General features: G+C 40.4%; 3 protein-coding genes across 3 annotated transcripts; all 3 read right to left on the reverse strand.

Annotated features, from left to right (window-relative positions):
- Positions 1-3,712: 3,712 nt before the first annotated feature.
- Positions 3,713-5,946, reverse strand: LOC124282596. The gene has a single exon (XM_046718616.1). It carries the CDS (start codon positions 5,932-5,934, stop codon positions 4,585-4,587), a length of 1,350 nt encoding a protein of 449 aa, XP_046574572.1. The 5' UTR covers positions 5,935-5,946; the 3' UTR covers positions 3,713-4,584.
- A 3,912-nt stretch (positions 5,947-9,858) lies between these two features.
- On the reverse strand, positions 9,859-11,180 carry LOC124282628 (5-hydroxytryptamine receptor 1A-beta-like). Its single transcript, XM_046718659.1, has one exon. It carries the CDS (start codon positions 11,178-11,180, stop codon positions 9,918-9,920), a length of 1,263 nt encoding a protein of 420 aa, XP_046574615.1. The 3' UTR covers positions 9,859-9,917.
- Positions 11,181-14,211: 3,031 nt separating this feature from the next.
- On the reverse strand, positions 14,212-24,169 carry LOC124282629 (cholecystokinin receptor type A-like). Its single transcript, XM_046718660.1, has 4 exons — positions 23,733-24,169; positions 20,624-21,198; positions 19,947-20,108; positions 14,212-15,408 (listed from the first exon to the last, which is right to left on the reverse strand). Exons 2-4 carry the CDS (start codon positions 21,168-21,170, stop codon positions 14,387-14,389), a joined length of 1,731 nt encoding a protein of 576 aa, XP_046574616.1. The 5' UTR covers positions 21,171-21,198; positions 23,733-24,169; the 3' UTR covers positions 14,212-14,386.
- Between the last annotated feature and the right edge of the window lie 705 nt (positions 24,170-24,874).

Consider the following 24,874-nt stretch of genomic DNA (forward strand, 5'->3'; position numbering starts at 1 on the left):
ATGAGAGACTTTCTATAAAAGAGCATATCAATATACAGATAAACATCATATATACACGTCTATAAAACATATAAAAATATAAACATGAATTAAGAGTATATCAGTGGTCAGATTCTCTGACATGGTTGACAAATGTCATCGGTTCCCAATTGCGTAGATCGATGATCATGCTGTTGATCACTGAATTGTCTGGTCCAGACTCGACTATTTACAGACCGCCACCATGTAGCTCGAATACTGCTGAGTGCGGCGTAAATCTAAACTCATTCACTCACTTTCTGCTGGCCCAACGCTGCGTTACTGCTTGAATATTGCCAAAAAACATACTCTCACAATATTGTGCGTCAGATTTATGTAAAAGTGATGGACAGTGGTTCATTGTGTGACTTGAAACCAGAATTTGAGAAAGACCTTAAGGAATTTGATGTTAAAATTTGACATCGCATCGGCAATATTGCAGCTATATCGCGATCATTTTACGAATATAAACAGTGATGGTGTTTCCCTAAACTCGCATCCAGGTCTAAGATTAAATGAAAGTTTGATAATGGACATATTACTTAGGTTCCTTTCTGTATATTATGTGCCAATTCAAGCAAAGAATGAAAATATTTTATATCAAATGTTAGCGCCAACAGCGCTCACAGTATGTAGCTGACACCTTGCCGATAGCGAACTGTCAGAGCTAGCGACCTACGTGTATTCCGCACGTATGTGCTGATTCTGTACAGGTGCTCACCACATCATACAGTCTGGCAGAAAACTTTTCATGGCGGTGTTTGCTCACGTTACTCAAAAACTACAAGTGCAATCGTTTTCTAATTTGGTATGATGCATTATAATTGTTCTACCATTGTGAATTTTGAATTTCATTAATTATGATTTAATAATAGAAAAGTTGTTTAACAAACTATCATTAAAATATTGACACAGTTCACTATTTGTTACGAGGGAGGAGTGCAGAGAGAGGACCAGCCAGGTGTGCTATTCATTCATTTACCGGTGCTGAGCCTTTCTCGCACACCTGCTGTTTGGAAAGTTACTTTTACCCACATTGATCCTACCAACTGTAGGTTAATTCAAAGGCACAAAACGACGACTCGAACTTGTTTCAGCAAGAGTTGCGTCCCTTGGTATTTCAGTCGTCTCATAATATGGTATCAACCAGTGTACACATGTTTATATTGAAAACACAAATTGAATACAGCATGTTAAGTTCTGTTTCAAATTGAGGGTATTGATTATTATATTATTATTATTATAGGATATTTATATAGCGCACATATCCAGGCAAACTAGTGCATGCTCAAGGCGCTGGTATTGTATCCCTCGATCATTGGATGTCAATCTCAATGGCACATCGTATTATCAATCTCAACTCCCTGGGGAGTATACAACTATTGCAGCCACTAGGCGCAACGAGTTATTGTGGCTTTCTCATCCTAACGATTTCCTTTTCAACGCGACATGTAGATTTTAATAAATTTATAATAATTCACCACAACGTGCGAGCGATGTCCTCTCGCCTGACTTAACCTCACACAAAAAAAATAATTTTCATTCTGCTAAACATTTAACACAAACTTTCAAATCGGTACATTTCAGTGAGTTATTATGATCGTACTATAACTGATATAACTGGGCTATAACATCTTATGATAAGAGGGTCAGAAAGGTATAACATAAATTAACATATAAACAGAATCATAATGTTTATTGAATAAACAAACTGGCACTTAACGTTATTATTCAGTCCACTATTCTAATCATGGTTAGCTCGCTCGCTATGTATATAGATCATAGAGAATATATCGATTAATTATCGATAAACATCGGAGACGTAACTTTGAGCAAAAATGCAATAAATATGTGTGAAAGAAAGAAATGAATAATTCTTTTATGGATTATTAACAAATCAAAATCCTGGACATAATTTAGAAGCAGACCATGAATAAAGTCCTAAATTTGTATATTGTGTGAGAGAATTAAAACTTTTTTTCCGTCACAAAATGTAATGTACGATGTTATCGATTATACAATTTTCATATCAATAATCTGTAATATCAACGATATTTCCGATTATCGATCATTTTAGTCGGCCCTAATCATGGTTATATGGTGTTCTTACCAAAATCTCCTAATTGAATACCGTTGTCACAGGAGGCATAAATCAACTTGGTGTTCGGACATCGGTCAATAAAATAGTTCATGTTCCCTGTCTTCACGGACGTATGGGGCGGTGGGGAAGCCCAGTGGTTAAAGCGTTGGCTCGTCACGCCGAAGACCCGGGTTCGAATTCCCGCATGGGTACATTGTGTGAAGCCCATTTCTGGTGTCCCCCGCCGTGATGATGCTGGAATATTGCTAAAAGCGGCGTAAAACCAAATTCAGTCAGTCAGTTCATGGACGTATAATATCAATGACACTTTCTGAACATATTATTGTAAGTATACTGTTATCATTAACATTTTACTACCATCATATACCTAGAATATTGCAGAGTGCGACGTAAAACTAAACTCTAAAATAAACATCTTCCTAATTGTGTAAAAAGTGTAGAAATAGAAAATAATTTAGGTGTTATATTGTCAAGATCTTCTTGTTCAGAAGTTAACATTTAGATAAGAAGAGTATACATTCTAATGAAGTTCTGTATATTATTATGAAATCTGACGTTAAATTTAACCCCATACCACATTAGGCATTCTTCAGTCTGTTCCCAGTATTATCATATAGACCTAAGAAATAGGCAATGTATAGTGCGTAAATCCGATTAGAAAGCGCCTGACATATTGATAAATAACAATGAAAGATGTGTATTTCATGTAACCACAGGATATTTTTTACAAAATTATACAATGTCTGTTAGCCATTTTAACGTATTTCCTACAAGATATATATTCAATCGTCTTCAGTTGAAACTGTAATCAAGCAATAATTATAATCATTATACTAGTACATGTATCATAATATCATAGTATTGTTGGGGCAATCTCTCTTATAACGGCATGTTTCCTTAATACAGATGATGGCTTTGTAACCTCGGTTTCTGGCCTGTATGTGATAAATATACACTACTGAAATAGTCGTGTTGCTAAGAAACAGTCATGAATGCACGGGGAAAAGGACTTCCTTGTTGCCAGGAAATTCACCCATTCTTTCAAAATAAGGTCAACATGAGCGCCCGAGTCAACAATAGTTCTGTGCTACTAACTGACTTGAACGCAACAGGTGAACGATGATGTGATCTAGGGTAACGTTCGCACGCCCCGGTTTGGTAATGTTTCAAGTGAGTCGACTGATCGTGTTCACAGGTTTCATCAGAGTAGTGAACGTCTGATACCCACCTCATCCCACACCAAACCGCCATTCTGTGAACTGTAATACAGTACAGTGAGGCGTTAAGCCCAAGCTACTCATTTAGGCCGCACTCATGATTACATCTCGTTTTGCCCACTGTATATTTCCTCAGCAATATTTAACCTGTTTGACGTCGATCTGTACATAACCGAATCTGAACCAGACTATAGAGGATTTGATATCATGGGCATCGATCTATAGGGACAGGGTTATGTGCATCACAGTCAGCCTAGCCGCCTGATCCCGGAAGTCGCCTCCTACGACAAACATGTGTTCTTGGAGATCAGTTCTAACCCGGGTCTCGGCGAGTCCTTAACTGAAATACTATAGACAAATGGCAGAAGTAATGTAATGCCTTTTAGATAATTTTATCAGCATAAACATTTTTTATATGTGATACATTAGCATACATGAATGAACATTGGTTTAGAACAATGTCATCATGATTCGTAAATGCACAGACCATTATAACCCAAATAGGTCTTTAAGCCCGCAAGGATAATTATATAATCGTATGTCAACAGATGCAAACACAAATGAAGCACCACATTCAAGACCTTGCACTTCCAAATCACTGACAAGTGATTGCTAGCACGATGACATTGCACAATAAATCGGCTGTCCTTCTGGTAACAATGTGGTCACGGTAATAAAAGTAATAAAGGTAATACGAGTAAAGTGAAAATCCAAAACTTATCATTCATGAGGTAGAGTCTTAAAACGTAAGTTCTCTTAAGCGCTCGGCTCCAAAGAAGCTTTCAGTGAAGGCAACTAGATATCTATTAGCTTTATCTTACACAAAACCGAATAGTTTCCTGATGTCTACAGTAACATTTTAGCCCTTACACACTAATTCAGCCCTCAAGAGCCATTACCTGTACATGTCTGCCTTAAAGTCTGACCTCAAAGCAGCAATAAAGACAAAATATGACTACCTCGACCAGATCCTTTTCCGACTACAGTCCCCACAAAGAATCACCCGCATGAAGATACCTGTGGTCACAATTAGCGTCAGACATCGCTTTAAAACTAACAGCTTTAAATATTTTAAAATAAGGTCTGTTTTAATTACTTGATGGGTGTATAATGAAAAACACCCCACAAACATCTTACACAAAACCACCCAAACACATCTGTCAGATGATTATATCGGCACTGAAGGCTAGGAAAACCTGCTTGTTAGATTACGGATTCTTTTTGGCGTGATATAACTTGTAGATTGCTTCAGGTGTTTCGTGACATGCTTCTACAAAGCTGAGTCAGTTCCTGTCGAAATCGAACACTACAAAAACTGTAGAGGATTGGGTTGGAGACAGAGTTAATGAAGTACGACCTCAGGAACACATTGAACACGATGAATCCCACTCCGTGAAGATCTTCAAAAACGTTCTTGTTCACCGCTCTAGTTACCATCAGACCCAAATGGGGAAGAAAGCTCAGCACAAATACTAGGGTGATGAGAAACATCATGGTCGTTGTCTTCTGAGATGTTTTGTCACCATGTGACGGTGTGAAGGTACCGGGTGACTTTGTTCTCCCGAACTTGAGGAGGATTCTATTGGACTGTGATCCGAGAGCTGGTGTGCCTTCATGCAGGCATGTGTTGTCGTCCTCACATGATTCAACTGTTGTCATATCGGAAGATGACATGTCTGATTCACCTTTCGGTAACGAGCCATGAGCACCCTTCAAACCTTCTGCGAGTGATGTTGGTATGGGTTTGTATTCGATCTTCCTTTCAATGTTTTGGTCATTTTCAACAATGTCTGAATCATTTTTCTTGCAAGGTGATATGTTACATTCGCTTTTTGGGGACAGGTTTGATGTCCAAGGGATCATATTTGATGTTGTTCCAGGTTCGTCTTGAATGTTTAGGTTACATTGTTTGGTTGCTTTCATGCGCTTGTCTTGCCTGACAACTCGTCGCCATATGAGACCGTAGAGCACAGAGAGACTGAGTGTTGAGGAGAAGAAGATGAAGAACTGGACTCCATTGTAGATGAGAGGGTAGGGCGTCCCGGTGTAGTCGTCAGATATAGTACAAACGGAACCATTGATGTGAACGTCATCTGTCATCTCAGTTCTTGAACCATAGAAAGCTACAGTTGGCAATGACATTATGAAGGTTGTAATCGAGCAGACAGCAATTATCACTTTGGCCATGGATGGTGTCGTCTGCTTGTGAAATAAGCGGCATATCATTCTATACCTGTCAACTGCTACAGCTAACAGTATGGTTGCTGAAGCAAATGCTGAGAATGTTTCAAGAAACCGCAATATCATACACAGTTTAGACAGTCCAAATGTGTAGTTATACCTTACGTCTGCTATCTCGGTAGGGATGCATAATACACATATTACAAGGTCAAACGTTGCAAGTGCCAGGATGTAACATCGGAGTGCGCTTTGCTTAAATTTCAAAAGATACACGTAGCAGACTAAAGAGTTTCCTGTGAAGCCAACCAACATCAGAATGGAAAGAAACAGGACGACAGGCCATGCCTTCAGGGTGTACTCGTTGTCAAGGTGACGAAGATAAAGGTCAGGGTCGTGTTGAACGTGACTTGAGTTCATGTTGGCATGTGTCGCTGAACGTGAATGCTGAAAGAGAGAATTAAACATGCGATATAATTATCACAGTACATTATACGATTTAAATTAATATGCAAAATAGACCACACAAGTTAGCGAGAGCTGTTAATTCAGTTCATGTAAATGCCTTGAATAAATATCTAACCTAGACATAGCAAAGGGGGCGGTGGGGTAGCCTCGTGGTTAAAGCTTTCACTCGTCACGCCGAAGACCCGGGTTCGATTATTCACATGGTACAATATGCGAAGCCCATTTCTTGTGTACCCCGCCGTGATATTGCTGGAATATTGTTAAAAGCGGCATAAAACTAAACTCACTCACTCACTCACTTATTCACAGGGGTAGTCTGTGGTGCTCAAACGCTCTGTGATGAGTCGCAGGGTACACCAGAAGACTGTAGGTCGTAATATATGTTTACACCGATTCTAATTTTGGTTTTCAGCACCAAAGTAGTAAATGTTTAATACCTGCATGACATCGGACTTTCCTCCCACTTTAAGAAAACCCCAGACATTCTCTGACACTTCATGTAAATATTGTTGTTTCCTAATGTATTATCAAATCTGTATTTGAATTCAATATTAAAGTAAAAGATTTAATCGTACTATATTGTTTGAAAGAATGCATGAATTGTACCAATATAGTACAACTGATTTAGAAACTTGTCATTGTTTAACTCGCTCACTGTCTTACAACAGAAAACTCGCCATGTATGTATTTGTCAAATAAACATGATACAAATAGTTAGGATTATAAAAATGCAACTTATGGTCAAAGCCTTGAAGGATGTGGCCATTAGAAATGCTGTTTTCCTGTCAATAAATTTTGCAACACCTACCGTACTCGTTGCCGCTTGCAGGAACAAGAATATAATAATCCAGATCTAATATAATATGCGGAAGGCCATATGCATGGCTGAAGCATCCATTACTGTAGCAGGATCAAGACATCAAATACCCGGATGCAGCTTTATCCTTCCCGCGTAGCTGAGAATGCAATGTTGTGGAGTCTTGGTTGTTTTGGGGGCGGACTGACTTATATGATCTGGGGCTCCTTTCTCGAAGCACTAAGGTGATCGTAAGTCGCTAAGGTAACCTTAGTGCATGTTAAAGAATGGCAGTTAAGGTTAAATTTAGTAAAGGCTGCTTCGTGAAAGGACCCCCTGGGCCCCGTTCCTCAAATCGATCGTATGGCTACGACGGTCGTAAATCTGTGTTAAAGTATAGGAGTTGCGACCACCTTAGCGCTACGATCGCTTTGAGGAACGGGGCCCTGGTATGCAGGCTTTGTAATTAGTTGAGATGTCGGGGTGGCCCCATTGTCTAAGGTGTCGTCGTTAATTGTGCACAGTTGCGTCCCTTCGGAACGCCAGGACTGACTGACTGACTGAGTTTGGTTTTACGCCGGGGGACACCAGAAATGGGCTTCACACATTGTACCCATGTGGGGATTCGAACCCGGGTCTTCGGCGTGACGAGCCACGGAACGCCAGGAAACTAGGGTTGTGGGATCGAATCCCTTTTCGCTCCGATTATGTTTCTAGGTTTGTCAGGCCCGAGCTCCAAGGTTTACCCAAGGTGTTAAACGCCGAAGTTACTTGGGGACTTTGCTCCCATAGTTAGTTGAAGTATGCCGTGGCATAACTGGAATACAGATCAGAGCAACATTCTACCCAACTCAGTCGTTCACTACGAGCACTTACGTCAAACAGCGCTATTTTATGTATTATATATAAACATCGTAGACGTTTAGTTCAAAGAAAATATCTTTAAAACGACTAGAATAAAAAAAATCCCAGAAACTCTCTTTTGCAGTGGCCAAATTTGATATTACGCAGTTTCAATACTTGTCATTTGTAAAGAACAATTAAACATCTGTGGCGTCATTTTATTCTCTTTTTCAGGAATTTCCACTTGTTCCCTATCCTGAACAAGCATTCCAATTCATTTACAATTTCTGACAAGTGAACAATTTCAGGAAACGTGTTTTTGCAGATCTCATTGTTGTGTACAGCCCGGAACAACCATCTGTTGTTTGCCTTGCTGATTGACTGATAATGCCGAGATATCAGGCGGGAAGTGAGCGTAACTGTCGGATGTTGTCTTATATTTAGCTGCAACTAAGACAGCAGTGTGTTTGTAATGGATGCCTGTTATGAGACCAGACATTGTAAGTGAATTTCAGAATTACATAAATAACTTTGCGTGCATTTGATCGCAGTATTTCGTACTGGTTATACTTGTGTGTGTTTAAGATAAAAGGAAAAAACACAAAAAAGTCTTCTTTTTTTTTTAAAATGTCTTACTTCTTACTTATGGAATATCAGATTTGGTTTGGTTTGTTGTTTTACGCCGCGCTCAGGAATATCCCAGCTATATAGCTGTAAACAATCGTGTCTGGGCAAGACAATCCAGTGATCAACATCATGAACATTAATCTACGCAATTGGGATACAATGACATGTGTCAACAGAGTCAGGCAGCTTGACCACCCGATCCCGTTAGTCACATCTTACGATAAGCATGGGTTACTGAAGACCAATTCTAACCCGGATATTCACTGGTATATGGAATATCAGAAGGGACGTTGTCTCACTTACAAAAGCAATGAATAAATGACAAACTTAAAGGTAATATTTTAATTAAACAAGAGAATAACATCTTCTGAGAATGAAAATATCTGTAATGTTGACATAATGTTTTTCTGGTTGATAGTGTTGTCCTCTTGGAGAGAGTCCCTGATGTTTAGCTATGTTGTATAAACTTTCTGTATTTGTTTAATTACATCACATCAACTAAAACAGATTGATCAATATATACCTCCCATTCAAAGGAAGGGATTATATGACGTTACATGTATATAGTTATTCTAATTTTGTGTTTCGTCCTGACCCAAATATTACAGGGACATTTACATAAGTATGTGTAAAATAGCACGCAGTGATACCACAGAAATTGACTGCATTCTGTTTTAAATACTAAGAGAAACTGAAAAGATGGCACAATTATCCACAGAGCTGCAATGTCAGGAGGCGACAAGTTCATGGAGAGGGCAACATCCTCAGATTCTAGAAACTGTCTTCAAATATCTGTAATTGATCCATCAAAGGTTGAAGTTGATGAACACCAGTTAAACTCCAGTATACAAGAGTATCCACTGTAGGAGGAACACGTTATATGTATTGTACAGTATACAACCCTGTGCACTTAAAAGAACCCACGAATCCGTTGGTATATGATGGCAGTAACGTGCAGTAAGACTTGGACAAAGTACTGTGACTATGTGTCCTAGTCCACCCAGCTGTGAATGGCCATGGGTACCTCGTAAGGATGGGAAAGCCGCAATAACTCGGTGCGCCTTGTGGCAGCAAGAGTTGTATGGTCCCAAGGGAGCTGAGATTGATAATAGGATGTGCTGTTGAGATTGACATCCAATGATTGAGGACAAAATACCAGCTCCTTAAACATGCACTAGTGCGTGGATATGTGCGCTATATAAATATCCAATAATAATATTGTATTGTATGTATTAGAAATGTCCACATAAACTGTAAAATATCATCGTTACGGCTTTAATGATAAGTCAGTTTACGAGCTTTTGTTATTTAATACTGATAAAACAAAATCATCGCTAATCTTGCTGGAATTCAATTAACATTTTGGAGTAGCTGGTGCGGATGTGAATATGTTGGAAAGGTGTGGGACTGTACATTGTCTGGGGAAATGCTTCAGATGGCATGAAACATGACGTATATTGGTCATCCGGCCTGGAACGAGTTTAAATGTATCGGGAAACGTATGACAATATATTATTTAGGGCGGTACTAAACGTTTTCTTTCAGTACATGTATATACACTCGATTAAGCGAAAGCCATTCATCATAATTACATCTGACTATTTGGAGCAGTTCAGGGGAACATATCGTGATGGTGTGTTACTGTTATCTGGAGCAGTGCTTCAGGTAATTACTTCTTTATCCTTATTGTCACTCTTCCCCAAAGCTGAATCAGTTCCTGTCGGAATCGAACACTACAAAAACTGTAGAGGATTGGGTTGGAGACAGAGTTAATGAAGTACGACCTCAGGAACACATTGTACACGATGAATCCCACTCCGTGAAGATCTTCAAAGACGTTCTTGTTCACCGCTCTAGTTACCATCAGACCCAAATGGGGAAGAAAGCTCAGCACAAATACTAGGGTGATGAGAAACAACATGGTCGTTGTCTTCTGGGATCTCTTGTCACTAAGTGACGGTGTGAAGGTAGAGGACCGTCTTCTCCCAAACGTGGAGATCCTTCTGTTGGACTGTGATCCCAGAGTTGGTGTGCCTTCATGCAGGCATGTGTTGTCGCTCTTACACGATTCAGTGGTTATTATTTTAGAAGTACTTTCAGAAATGTTTGAATCAGCTGAATAAGAAGACGTCATGTTTGTTTCAACTCTGGGCGACGAGCCATTATCCTCCTTCCCTCTTTTTGCGATTGATTGTTCTGTGGCTTTGTGTTTGATCTTCCTTCCAATGGTTAGATCGTTTGCAGTGAAGATATCCATACGTTTCCGCTGCCTGGCAACCCGCCGCCATATTAGACCATACAACACCGAGAGACTCAGTATACAAGACGTGAAGATTATGAACTGACCTCCGTTGTAGATAAGGGGAAATAGTGTGTCAATATAATCGTCTGATATAGTGCAGCGTGATCCGTTGACGTGAATGTCGTCTGTAGGCACAGATCTCGAACCGTTTACAACAGCAACCGGAAGTGAAACTATAAATGTCGTGATGGAACAGACGGTGGTTGTGACCATGGCCAAACGTGGCGTCGTCTGCTTGTCAAACGGGCAGCATATTCTCTTGTACCTGTCCACAGCTATAGCCAACAGAATGATCACTGAAGCAATAACCGAGAATGTTGTCATTAATCGAAGCAACTTACACAGTGTATACTGTCCGAATGTGTAGTTGTGTCTTATATCTGCTATTTCAACGGGGATACAGATGCTGCATGTGGCGACATCATAGGTTGCCAGCGCTAAAATATAGCATCGGAGAGCGCTTTGTTTAAATTTCAGCAGATACACATAGTAGACGAGAGAATTCCCCACGAACCCAATCAGCATCAGGATGACAAGAAACGAGATGACTGGAAAGGACTGGATGGCGTATTCGCTGTCGTAGTGACGGAGATAAAGGTCAAGGTCGTGTTGAGAGTGACTTGAGTTCATGTTCGGCACTGGTGTTGGATGTCAAAACTGAATAAAACAAATATTTAAAATGTATTCAGGTAGTTATTACAACTGCATGTTTATTTGTATCATGAACAATGTGTATAATACATTATACAAGTGGATTTGACTACAACAAAAATATATGTTAAGGGTGAAAACAGTCGCCAAAATACATAACGCAAATTTTGATACCTATATCAAATATAGCACCATCAAATAACCATTCTTGGTACAGTTTAGGCTCCATCAAACAGTGGTGTACACTTTCTCTTGTCGGGTATATTACAAAATAGGATGAAGTCCCCGAAATACCACCAGCGATGATTATTAAATATGATATTAGCTAACATTCATAACGTACCAAGGAACAAACAATGTTTAGAACATTTGCACTTACTCATATACAAATCGCAATTAAGCATAAATGAGTGAGCGATTATGGTTTAACGCCTCTTTTAGCAATATTCCAGCAATATCACGACGGGGGACACCTGAAATGGGCTCCACACATATCACCCATGTGAGGAATCGAACCCGGTCTTCGGCGTAACGAGCGAACGCTTTAACCACTAGGCTATCCCACCACCCCTCCAGTGGGTGGAAAAGAATTCGAGATTAGATGATTTGACCCCTATCAATCAATTATTACATGATATTTTATAAAATCGAACGAAAACTATAGCTATATCTGGAGAGAATCCAACTATTTTCCCAATATAATTAGCTGCGCTACATGCTAACAAGATTTCATGATCCAAATAGATCAAAAACACATTTTGCATCTTATAATCGGCTTGTTGCAAATCCTGATAAGTATATGGGTGTTTTTGTGAATGTTCGTGCTCCTTTCCATCTAACTCGAGTGTATTACAAAGTGTGATTTTATTAATACTTTAAGCAAATCAAACTGATGCTGCTTTCTGGCTCATAACACACGCTTCACTTACCCTGATCGTCCCCGAAATCTTCCGTAGAGAGGAAAGCAACACACTCGCAACCAAAACAAAAGACCTCGGTGTCTAGCACACTAATAGAAAGTGTTGTTCTCTCGGGGGTAAAGTTCAGCGAACATTTCGATCGGGTTGAAAAATACTTTCTGAAGAGGCTACTTGAATGCCACCGACCGGATGTTGTATTTATTGTTCACGTGTAGATAAACATAACTTAATACACCCTGCGTAACCCTTGAAACCGTATTATTAGGCCATTGTAATTTGTACATAGATTTGATTGGATCATTTAGGAAGCCATTCTATGCTATTAGTTGGCCGGATACTAGCTGCATACTTACAAGAAATGTAGTTTGCTTACAAGAAATGTAGTTTACCTACAAGAAATGTAGTTTACTTACAAGAAATGTAGTTTACAAGAAATGTGGTTTACTTACAAGAAATGTAGTTTACTTACAAGAAATGTAGTTTACTTACAAGAAATGTAGTTTACTTACAAGAAATGTAGTTTACAAGAAATGTGGTTTACTTACAAGAAATGTAGTTTACTTACAAGAAATGTAGTTTACTTACAAGAAATGTAGTTTACTTACCTACAAGAAATGTGGTTTACTTACAAGAAATGTAGTTTACTTAGTTTACTTGCAAGAAATGTAGTTTTACTTACAAGAAATGTAGTTTTTTACAAGAAATGTAGTTTACTTACAAGAAATGTAGTTTACTTACAAGAAATGTAGTTTACTTACAAGAAATGTGTTGAAATGTAGTTTACTACAAGAAATGTAGTTTACTTACAAGTGGAAATGTAGTTTACTTACAAGAAATGTAGTTTACCTACAAGAAATGTAGTTTACTTACAAGAAATGTAGTTTACTTACAAGAAATGTGGTTTACTTACAAGAAATGTAGTTTACTTACAAGAAATGTACAAGAAATGTAGTTTACTTACAAGAAATGTGGTTTACTTACAAGAAATGTAGTTTACAAGAAATGTAGTTTACAAGAAATGTAGTTTACTTACAAGAAATGTAGTTTACTTACAAGAAATGTAGTTTACTTACAAGAAATGTAGTTTACTTACAAGAAATGTGGTTTACTTACAAGAAATGTAGTTTACTTACAAGAAATGTAGTTTACTTACAAGAAATGTAGTTTACTTACAAGAAACTTACAAGAAATGTAGTTTACTTACAAGAAATGTAGTTTACTTACAAGAAATGTGGTTTACTTACAAGAAATGTAGAGGTTACATTCTGAAATTGCTGAGTAATGTCTTTTCAGTGGAGTACATTAGTAATCAAACAACTACTACAATTTTCCTTTTGTTGTTTTATGCATGTGTGGTGTGGTAACGTCGCCTTGGTATAGAAAATATGAAAGGCCTCAACCCAATAGTACACAAAATACAAACTACTGTTTTGTCAGTGCAGGTATAGTTAGTGCATTTGAATTTCCTAAGGGTCAAATACAAAAAGGAAGTAAAGAAAAACAAATTGGAATCAGTTTTTGAATAAAAAGGTTTACTGGACATGAATATATATACACATAATCCATCACACAGATAAAGTCGGAGAAACACTTGACTCTGTTGAATTCGTAAGCAGAAACGTTTCTTGAGATTTTTTCATAAGATAATTAGACAACGCATGACCTAAATGACGAACGCCCGTTGGATCCAATCCTGTAGTTTGTTGGACTGACACTCACACCAGAACTGACATGCACCGAATATTGTGAAGTTAATAATTACACGTTTCGAAATCATTTCAGAATTGTAAGACTAAAGTTGTGGCTATCTATCTCCTACCTAACATATGGGCTCCTCAGAGGAAATTTCTGACAAATCTGCTGTCCAGTCGATACCTCGCTGGCACGTGAAGATCAGGGTTAGAATTGATCTTCAGTAATCTATTGTGTCGTAAGAGGCGACTAACGGGATAGGGCGGTCAGGCTCGCTGACTTGGTTGACAAATGTCATCGTATCCCAATTGCGTATATCGATGCTCATGCTTTTGATCACTGGATTGTTTGGTCCAGACTCGATTATTTACAGACCGCCGCCATATAGATGGAATATTGCTGAGTGTGGCGTTAAACAACAAACCAACGCCCAAAACAGTCAAAATGTATCAGGCAAGGGTTTTGTGTAATAAGTGGTAAAAACACATATCCATGCATATTTTAAATAGTTTGCTTCAACAATCCTGTTCTCCTCTTTGATTATTAAGCAGTGTACAATACAGTATTGTGTGCCTATGTTCTGCGAGTTAACCCTCCAAACAGCCGTGTCACTTCAAGGCGGAACCGTTCGTTGCAGAAGCTGTAAATGATAGGATTGGATGCACTGTTGATAAAGTAGGATCTCAGAAACAAATTGTTAGCTGCTATTCCAGCTCCTGTAAGGTCGTCAAACACGTGTTTGTTGACAGCCTGCGTAGCCATCAGACCCAGATGAGGAAGGAAGCTCAAAACAAACACGAGGGTGATGAGAAACAGCATCAGTACTGTCTTATGACCTCTTTGACGCAGTGACGATGTGCCGGTAGGGGATTCGTTTCTTCCACACCTAGAGGGATGCCTGCCCGGTAGGGATGGTGTGTTACCATCTGGACATGAATCAGGTATACGTTCTGATCTTCTAGCAGGTATGTTGGAATCACTTCTGTCGGAAGACAACAGGCTTGAATCCCATGTAACTGACGGACACTGGACATCGGATGATGAAGTATTAGGTATCATTTCGTGTCTGCTATCCATTTCCACATTTTGTCTTATTTCATATACAGCATTCATTCGTTTCCGTTGCCTGACAACCTGCCTCCATATGAGACCGTAAAGCACAGAGAGACTGAGTGTTGAGGAGAAGAAGATGAAGAACAGGACTCCATTGTAGATGAGAGGGTAGGGCGTCCTGACGTAGTCGTCAGACGTAGAGCAGTCAGAACCATTAATATAGCCGTCGTCTGTTGCAACTGCCCTAGGACCATAGATAACAGCATTGGGTGATGAAACCACCACCGTCATAAGTGAACACACGATAACTGTAACCTTGGCAGACAAAGGCGTCATCTGCTTTTCAAACGGTCGGCATATTTTCCTATACCTGTCCACGGCTATGGCTACCAGTGTTGACGCTGAAGCAATGGCTGAGAATGTTACAAGTAATCGCAATATCTTACACAGTGTGTACGGCCCAAATGTATAGTTATGCCGTATGTCTGCGATCTCTGATGGAATACAAATGGTGACTGTAATCAGGTCAAATGTAGCCAGTGCTACAATAAAGCATCGGGTGGCACTTTGTTTAAATTTCACAAGATACACATAACAGACGAGGGAATTCCCCACAAGCCCAACGATCATCAACACAGCCAGAAACAAAATGGCGGGCAAGGCCTGTAGGGCGTATCTGTTGTCATAGCGACGAAGGTAAACGTCAGGGTCCTGTTGATTGACACTGACGTTCACGTCGACCATTAACTTCATTGACATGTTTTCTATTCTGAAGAATAAAATAGGTATTTAAGTACATAAAGAAATATGTAACGGCAATGTTGATTATCAGAAAATAGGTAAGAATAAAGAGACTGAGAAAGAGTGGGGGAGGGAGAGAGTAGGGTTTGATTGGGGAAGAGGAAGAGAGAGGAACAGAGGTGAGGGAAGAGAGACAGAGAGAGTCACAGAAAGAATGCTATTTATTAATTATATCTATATAATTCAGAAACATCTATATCATTACTGTACCAGCATGATAAGATAATAATCTACTCAAAACACGGTCTGCATGTGTGTGTATCTGTCTGTCTGTCTGTAAGTGCGTTGACAGGTAAGTAGGTGGGATGGAAGGATAAATGTGTGTTATAATAAAAATATACATAAATATGAAATACAACATTATAACAGAATTATTTAGTTTATAATATTCTCTTACCTCTGTGCTTCCCTGTAAGTCTAAAAAGCGAGTTAACGTTTTATGGATACACTTTCGACCAGGATGAACTTAATTGAGGCCAATAGGAAGTTTAATGTGGCTGCCCTCGATTTGACCATTGTGTCTCTGTCATCATGGTTGGACCCGTGCCAAACTGGTAGGATCCGTGAAGAATTGATCTTCAGCCCCGTGTTTGTGACTTGGTTAAAACATGTCATCGTATCCCAATTGCGTAGGTTGACGTAGGTTGCGTAGGTTGACTCGATTATTTACAGACCGCCGCCATATAGATGGAATATTGTTGAGTGCGGCGTTAAACAACAAACCAAACCAAAATACATCCCAGCATGTATCACCTATAGTCACCTACTCAATTACCCATTCAATATATTAATAAATAGGTGCTGGATACGGTCACCTGTCTTTGAACGCCTACAAGCGATCCATAAACAGATGTCCATGGTATTGTCAGGAACACGTGAAGATCCGGGTTAGTAATCAGGAAACCAAATATAAGTCATCAGTAAACCAGGGTTGTCGTGAGAGGCGACTATCGTGAACGGATGGTCTGTTCGCTGACCTGGTTGATGCATGTAATCGTATCCCAATTGCCTGCATCGATGTTCACGATGTCAGTCCCTGGATTGTCTAGTCGAGGGTTTATTTCCCCACCGACGTCATACAGCTAGAGCACTGCTGATTGTGGCGTACAAGCAACAAACATCGAGGATCTGAGATCCAATAATGGTCAAAAGGCTTCTTCAGTGTTTCTTTAGTGTTGTGCATAAACATTCAGAGTGACAAAATAAACCTCCACAACACTGTGTGAGGCGATAACTTCAACTTTCCGATAATCATCTTTCCAGCCTCGCAACATTAGAAATACACAAGAACAAGCTCTTTCCAGGAAGTTTTCAAAGAGTGTTGAGAGACTCCAGCTAAAGTTGTTTTGATCAGAGTTACAACCCGAGTAAACGTTTCAGATTGTTATATAGTTTACATGGGTCGAATATATACACATTTGACATACAACTAGCCAAAGGTATGTCCGATACAATTCCCTATTTTGACTTGCACAAATATGGTTTCCCATGTGCGTTCAGATGAAGATTTAACATGCCTTTGCATGTGTTTTTGATGGATTCCATTGGTGGAGCTGTATAGGCTCCCCTTTCGGCGAGCTTTTGATATCATCACGAAAGTGGATTGCAATTCATTAGAATTTTATCAGATTAAAGATAGTATGCAGCAGAGAGCGTTCGGGTGATCCTGGCACAGTCAGGCTGGTAAGGCTCATCATCAGCTCAGGACCCTTGCCCCCTCTACACGCAGCCCAGACAGTGAATGGGACTTCTCCCAGGAAACACTGCCTAGTCGAACCCACCAAGAACTTTCTGGAGAATATGAAGGCTCCCCAAAACTGCAGCCTTCTGCATTACCCAGAGTGTCAGAAGGGCTGTACTGGAGAACCCGGGCACTCTCTTGATCTGCGCCAAGAGATCAGGAGGTACCAAACCAAGGGCACCGAGAACAGTGGGGTGCCTGACGACAGTGTACTTGGGATGCAAGTGAGACATTTCAAAGGCGAGGTCCGCATATTTATCATGCTTTTCCTGAATCTTGAAATCACATTGCTTTCAAAAGGGACAGAAAATTCAATGATTTAAATACATTCATTGGCTTTATCAAAAAGGACAAGATCAGATTTGTTGGCTGGAATTCTTCTGAGGCTGTATATGGGCCTGTTCCAGAGAAGTTTGAAAAAACATCATTTTCCATGACGCCCTGGACATGTTCAGGGTCGTACCATGGATGGACCTCGGAGTCAAAGCCACAGGAATGGCGGAGACGGTAGTAAAAGCAACGAGCCATGCCATCATGTCGTTTAAGATTATTATTATTATTATTATTATTATTATGTTTTACAGATTAAAGATAGTATGCAGCAGAGAGGGTTCGGGTGATCCTGGCACAGTCAGGCTGGTAAGGCTCATCATCAGCTCAGGACCCTTGCCCCCTCTACACGCAGCCCAGACAGTGAATGGGACTTCTCCCAGGAAACACTGCCTAGTCGAACCCACCAAGAACTTTCTGGAGAATATGAAGGCTCCCCAAAACTGCAGCCTTCTGCATTACCCAGAGTGTCAGAAGGGCTGTACTCCCGGTGGAGAACCCGGACTCTCCTAATCTGCGCCAAGAGATCAGGAGGTACCAAACCAAGGGCACCGAGAACAGTGGGGTGCCTGACGACAGTGTACTTGGGATGCAAGTGAGACATTTCAAAGGCGAGGTCCGCATATTTATCATGCTTTTCCTGAATCTTGAAATCACATTGCTTTCAAAAGGGACAGAAAATTCAATGATTTAAATACATTCATTGGCTTTATCAAAAAGGACAAGATCAGATTTGTTGGCTGGAATTCTTCTGAGGCTGTATATGGGCCTGTTCCAGAGAAGTTTGAAAAAACATCATTTTCCATGACGCCCTGGACATGTTCAGGGTCGTACCATGGATGGACCTCGGAGTCAAAGCCACAGGCATGTCGGAGACGGTAGTAAAAGCAACGAGCCATGCCATCATGTCTTTTAAGATACGCTGTTTGTGCCAAGGAAGGGCATCCACTGACAAGGTGTTGGACAGTCTCTGTGAATTCATTACACAGTCGGCATTTCATGTTTATATTTTCTTTAAGAATCACATTTAGGCGATTGCGAGTGGGAAGTGACTGGTCCTGAGCAGCAAAAAGGAAGCCCTCAGTTTCACATTTAAGACCTGCCGACTTCATCCAGGCGAAGGAGTCGGTGGGATTGCTATTCTTGGGTCATTTAGCTATGTACTCGCTTGTGTTCATCTCAATTGGTATCCTAATTTTCCTTTGAGTAACCAAATAAATTGTACCCACCTTATTGAAACTCAATTGGGTATTTTGCCATTAATCTTAAAGATATAATAAAACTTAAATGTTGGTTTACGTATTTGTTATTTATATTGATCTGTAAAATGAGAAACGATAAGAAAGTTTATATGCTTAAATAGAACCTCTCAGTATACCTCAGTTATTTTATTTATCCACCGGTACACAAGCTAAGATTTGACATTTTTGTGTGTATACGCATGTAAGATCAAATTTATTGAGTATTTACAAAAATTCAAGCGTACTTGTACGCAAAAGGCCTAATAGGAATTGAGGTTTCACATAAATATTTGCGTAATTTACGCAGATACGCAGCTTATCTGTACCTCTGCAGTGGTTTCTCAGAAAGCTTCTCCACAAATGACCGACTCTGGGCAGACTTGGTGAATGACTTCACCTGGTTTACTCCGATCGCTGTACCGTCCAGCAGTACATCGCCATCAACAACATCAACCTCAAATTTCCAACAACCTTGGCACGCTTAAAATAGCTGTGGAATTCTTTGCTTTCATCATGAGTTTTGACATGCATCACCAGAGGATCATTATTATTATAAACACCGAGTCCGACTTGCTATGAACTATGTGAACAACAAGGTGAAGGGTTTCAGAAGATGGGGTAGCCTAGTGGTTAAAGCGTACGCTCAAAGCGCCGAAGATCCAACATGGGTACAATGTGTGAAGCCATTACTCCCCATTAAACAGACATCTTGACTAAAGCTGAAGCTGTTCAAACCGGCTGTTAAACTCAGCTCACAACATAAAGACATGTCACTTTGATTAAGATGCTATTTTATTACTGTTAGATATGCGGTATTAGTAAATAAGAGCAGTAACATGCAAACTTATTAGAATGGGTGAAAATACAGTGTGGAAACAGTCATCTAGTTCCAAACTTCTCAGACTGTCACAGATGTCAGATGTCTTTCAACTTATATCTCACTTGCTCACTCACTATTTCCTTTTACAAATCAGTCGGAGTTCGCGGCGGAACTGCTTATTAAGAAAGCCATAGATAATGGGGTTGGCAGCGATCTGCAGGTGATAGGATTTTTCTAGGATGGAGAAAAGGGAGTACTTCATGGCGAGGCGTTCGTAGTTCTGAGGGTCTCTTGACATCATTGTTGTGACTGTGAAATAGGGAACACAACTCAGGACGTACACCATCGTCACCAGAAACAACGTCAACGTCATCTTTCTGACACCCTTATCATGTGACGCGTTCCTGACGTCACTTCCGGTTCGGACAGACATTGGCAGCGATGAATTTGTGGTTGTTGAATCATTATGGCTGTGCATTTCTGAACTAGGGTCAGATACCATAACAGAAGTTGAAGCAGTATTTATGTGAGAGGTCTCCGAACAAGGGGAAGGAACACCTACAGAGGTTGGGGTTAAATCATGTCTACATGTTGAAGTGTCTTCAGATTCATATGTATCCTGAGACGAATTAAATTTTACACCTCCTTCGACTTGGCTCCCTTTCTTATGCTCTGGGGGACGACAAATCTCTTCCACCGGATTTGATGCTTTTAATTTCTGTATGTACTTCAATTGCTGATAGACCCGACACCAGATACAGGAATACAGAACACCAAGGGAGGTAACCAGACCGAACAACATGAAGATCCAAAAGTAAGTGTACGCCTTATAGTAGTCCTCTCTGGCTCGAAGGGGCGACAAATGGTAATATTGACATTATATCGTGTCACAGTTTTAGGGCCGTAAATCAGTGGAGTCGGAATCATGAGCACCAGCAAGACGAGACACAAAAGTCCACAAGCCAGTTTGGCTGTATATGGCGTCATCTGCTTCTGGAAGGGTCGACAAACCTTCCTGTATCTGTCAACGGCCACTAATATTAACACCTGACCAGACGCAGTGCTGAAATATGTCACACTCGTTATCATGAACCTACACGCCCCTGAACTGCCAAACGTTACAAAGTTTCTCATCTGAAATATTTGTACTGGACAACATACTAGAGCATTGAGAATATCCAAAAGGGCAACCACAAGAATGAAACACCTTGTTGTGCTCGGCTTGAACTTCTTCAGGTATACATGAAAGACAACAGAATTGCCCACGAGGCCAACCACCATCATGGCCGATATGTACACTGTAGCAGGAAGGTATCGCTGGTTGTAGACGTCGTTGAACTGATCAAGGGTGAAGTTGACAGCAGTTGCCATGCCTCCTGTAGATGTGTGTCACCCGGAACTTAAATCAGAAAGTAATTGCTCTTGGTAATTGTTTTGTAAGGTTAAAAATGATATTTGAAAACATATTCATGGCCATGGATCAGTCATTGTTTTTTCAATAAAAGGAGGTTTTGTGTTTGTTCTGCAGTATTTATATGTGTTTCGGCCAGGCTCTTTCTCTCTTTGTAAACGTATCTTCTAATATTATGTTTTAGTCCTCAGTATCATTATAACATGGTTTTTTAGTGTTTTTTTAGTTTAAACATATTTTATTCACAATGTGAAAAGGATCAGGGACAATTTCTTTCAACTTATAAAACCCCTCTCCAAAGATATTAACAATAACTAATTACATCACAAGCAGTTATTAGAAACTGAGAAAGATTGACAGTTCAGGGGCAATGATATAAACTCTGTCAAAAGAAACGCAACCCCTGTCCTCAGATATGAAAAATTCGTTTGAATGAAGTTATTGCTTCAAACTAAATTTTATTCGAATGTATTGAAATGATACACGTAATTAATGAAGATTACCATCCAAACAACTGCATTTGTACGCATAAGTGTATTTTATTGCTTATTCCGTCACAACGCATGAAATGACCCTCATGGTGACTTCGCACAAAAACACATGCAAATCATGAAAATGGCAGTTAATGTAGGGGTGTATAAAGCCCATGTGCTTCCGTATTATATTCATTCATTTGTCGCCGAAAAGCTGTGTTAAAATGCCACGATTGAGTGCTGCCGACCGAAATATCGCCATTGGTCGTGTTCAAGCCGGAGAAAGTTTTGGAACTGTTGCACGGCACCTAAATGTTCACAAAACAACGATATCCCGACTTTGGAGCCGCTACAACAACTTCAATTTGACCAACGATCGCCCGAGAAGTGGAAGGCCAAGAATCACGACCCCCCTTCAAGATCGGTACATCCGGGTCCATCACCTGCGTAATCGGCATGCCCTACCAACCGTGACTCCCCACACAAATACCAGGTTTGAGGAGAGTGTCAGCTCAAACGATTAGGAACCGTCTGAAAGAAGCGGGTTTACGTGCCTGTAGACCAGTTGTTGGACCTGTACTACGCCCCCTACATCGACGCCGACGACTCAGGTGGTGCAACAACGTAAGGATACGGACTTTACAAAACTGGAGGCGAATCTGGTTTTCTGATGAATCACGTTTTCTTTTGCAACGTCACGACGGAAGACAGCGTCTGTATAGGAGACGTCATAAACGTTTTGCGCCCATCTGCGTCCGACAGGTGGACAGATTTGGCGGAGAAAGCGTCATGGTTTGGGGAACCATCTCATACAACCAGAAATCAGACTTGGTGATCGTTCCAGGGAACCTGACAGCCCAACGTTACATCAACCACGTGTTACAGCTTCACCTTCTCCCGATTATTGACCAACAGACACAGATATTTCAACGGGACAACGCCCGGCCTCATACTGCACGTGCAACAATGAACTTTCTGCAGAATTCCAACGTCAATGTCTTGCCATGACCCTCTAAATCACCAGACCTCAACCCTATTGAACACCTGTGGGATACTCTGGATCGACGCGTACGTCAACGTCAGCCGCCGCCACAGACGCTGCAACAGCTCGCCGTTGCACTGCAGGAGGAGTGGAGAGCCATTCCCAGGAAAGAATCCGGCGTCTTATCCGTTCTTGTCCAAGGAGATGCCGTGCAGTGATTGTAGCGCGTGGTGCTCATACGAGATACTGAGAAAGACGCCCCCTGGTGACAAACTGGTGTCTGTGAGATGACTTTTGAAATGACAATTTTAAACATGCCCATCTGGGTTATTATTCTGCCAAATTTCAGACTTCTGTCTTAAATAATAAAATGCCGTGTCGTCCTAAAACTTCAGATCAAAATCTCTAAAATACAGGGGTTGCGTTTCTTTTTGACAGAGTTTAGTACAAAAGGTGTATAGAGAGGAGGCTACATATCTGAGTATCAATACTGCAGTAACGTTAGTCTTGTGACTGTCACGTTTCAACTACTGACTTCATACCCAGGTGAGCTACAGTGACGTGGAGTTGTTTCATATTGTAGCCGGGTCGGTGGGGTAGCCTAGTGGTTACAGACTTCGCTTGTTACGCCGGAGACCCGGGTTCGATTCCCCACATGGCTACAATGTGTCAAGCTTATTTCTGGTGTACCCCGCCGTGATATTGCTGGAATATTACTAAAAGCGGCGTAAAACCATACTCACTCACTCATATTGTAGCCAAATTTCATATTTGCACACTGTGATATATCCTGCTTCTAAATACGATTAAAGTTTAGAAGGTCGATGTTGTAATTGATTCAGTAAATCAGAAAAGAGTAAACTGCACCATTACGACAACATTTTGAACGCAGCTTTCTACAGCTTTCCACTTATATGTCATTGAGGGTCAGCTTAAGTGGAAGAAACGCGCGACGTGATACACAGGGAGGTTTTACCAAGTTTCCATAAAACCTTGAAAATGATATGATATTCACCAGGACAAATGCGTAGTTTCAAACTGGACATTATTTATAACACAGTACTTACCTCAAGTTGCATCTATGAACAGCACTCTTCAGCTACTGCTGATATCAAACTGGTCACGTTGTAGGATGACAAACATGCTTTAACGAGATTGGGTCGAATAGTTTTGTTGAAACAATTCATGTACACGTTGGAGAATCTGCCAATACCTGCGTGGCAGTTATTTCCTCACGCATTTCATCATCCGGAATCGTGTAAACACGTGTAAACACCGCCCACGAGATGAAACGAACAAATACCATCAGCAGTAGTTTTCTGGGGAACCCAGCTGCCTTGAGCTGACGTACCAAGGATCATTACCGAGGCAAGTCTTGGATTCGATGCCATGAGTAGAGGACCATGTATTAGAGATTGTATGGTGTCTCAGTAGTACAGTCCACTGACCCTCCTATAGACAAGATGCAGTAGCGTTCTGGTAGTGATTGTGATCTCATCTTAGTTCTCACTTACCTTAATAAACAAAAACATCCCATTAGCAGATATCACTGGATGTCGCCTGACTTTCCATGTCACAAAGTCCAGATGAAATATTACACGAGATGGAGGCTCTTTCGGGAGACTGAGTATATGTTTGACGATGACATTATAAATGATTATGTATTTTCACTATCATTTCATGGTCGACAAAACATTTCACTATATTTCTCTGTGTTTAGCCTGGTGGTTAAAGCGTTCGCTCGTCACGCTGATGACACGGGCTCGATTCCCCACGTGGGTACAATGAGTGAAGCCCATTTCTGGTGTCCTGTGTGCTCTAACAGTGCTAAAAGCAGCGTAAAACTAAACTCACTCACTTATGAACTGTGCTTACCAAATGATATGGAAAAGAACAACAGCAAAACACTTCACATCCGATTATACACTGCCGTGCTAAAGAAACGCATGAAACTTGATTTGATTCAATTCTCTTTTTAAAACGTTACTATAACTACACCAATTCGCTCTGCAAACTTAGATCACCCAATTCAAATACTTCTCTATGGGATTGTTAATTTATCTTTTGTTTCGGTCGGGGCCATCTTTAAGTATGGGGTTAAAAGATCTGGGTTGAAGTTGGTTTTCGGCACTCCGTGTCCTAACAAAGTAACGTGAAATGATTAAGAACTGTATTATAAAATTAACTAGGTTTATAAGTCAATCCCATT

This window comes from Haliotis rubra, unplaced genomic scaffold, assembly GCF_003918875.1.
Source record: "Haliotis rubra isolate DU_JTF1 unplaced genomic scaffold, ASM391887v1 Scf30, whole genome shotgun sequence".
Lineage (NCBI taxonomy): Eukaryota > Metazoa > Mollusca > Gastropoda > Lepetellida > Haliotidae > Haliotis > Haliotis rubra.

What these genes read in the sequence shown, in the direction of transcription:
- LOC124282596 (XM_046718616.1), bottom strand. Translation starts at nt 5,934, where the DNA reads ATGAACTCAAGTCACGTTCAACACGACCCTGACCTTTATCTTCGTCAC.
- LOC124282629 (XM_046718660.1), bottom strand. Translation starts at nt 21,170, where the DNA reads ATGGCAACTGCTGTCAACTTCACCCTTGATCAGTTCAACGACGTCTAC. An exon ending in AGAGAGGACTACTATAAGGC is followed by an intron (nt 20,109 to 20,623) that starts GTACACTTACTT and finishes CCTATTTCACAG; the next exon opens with TCACAACAATGATGTCAAGA. An exon ending in CCGCGAACTCCGACTGATTT is followed by an intron (nt 15,409 to 19,946) that starts GTAAAAGGAAAT and finishes GCTTTATTGTAG; the next exon opens with CACTGGCTACATTTGACCTG.
- LOC124282628 (XM_046718659.1), bottom strand. Translation starts at nt 11,180, where the DNA reads ATGAACTCAAGTCACTCTCAACACGACCTTGACCTTTATCTCCGTCAC.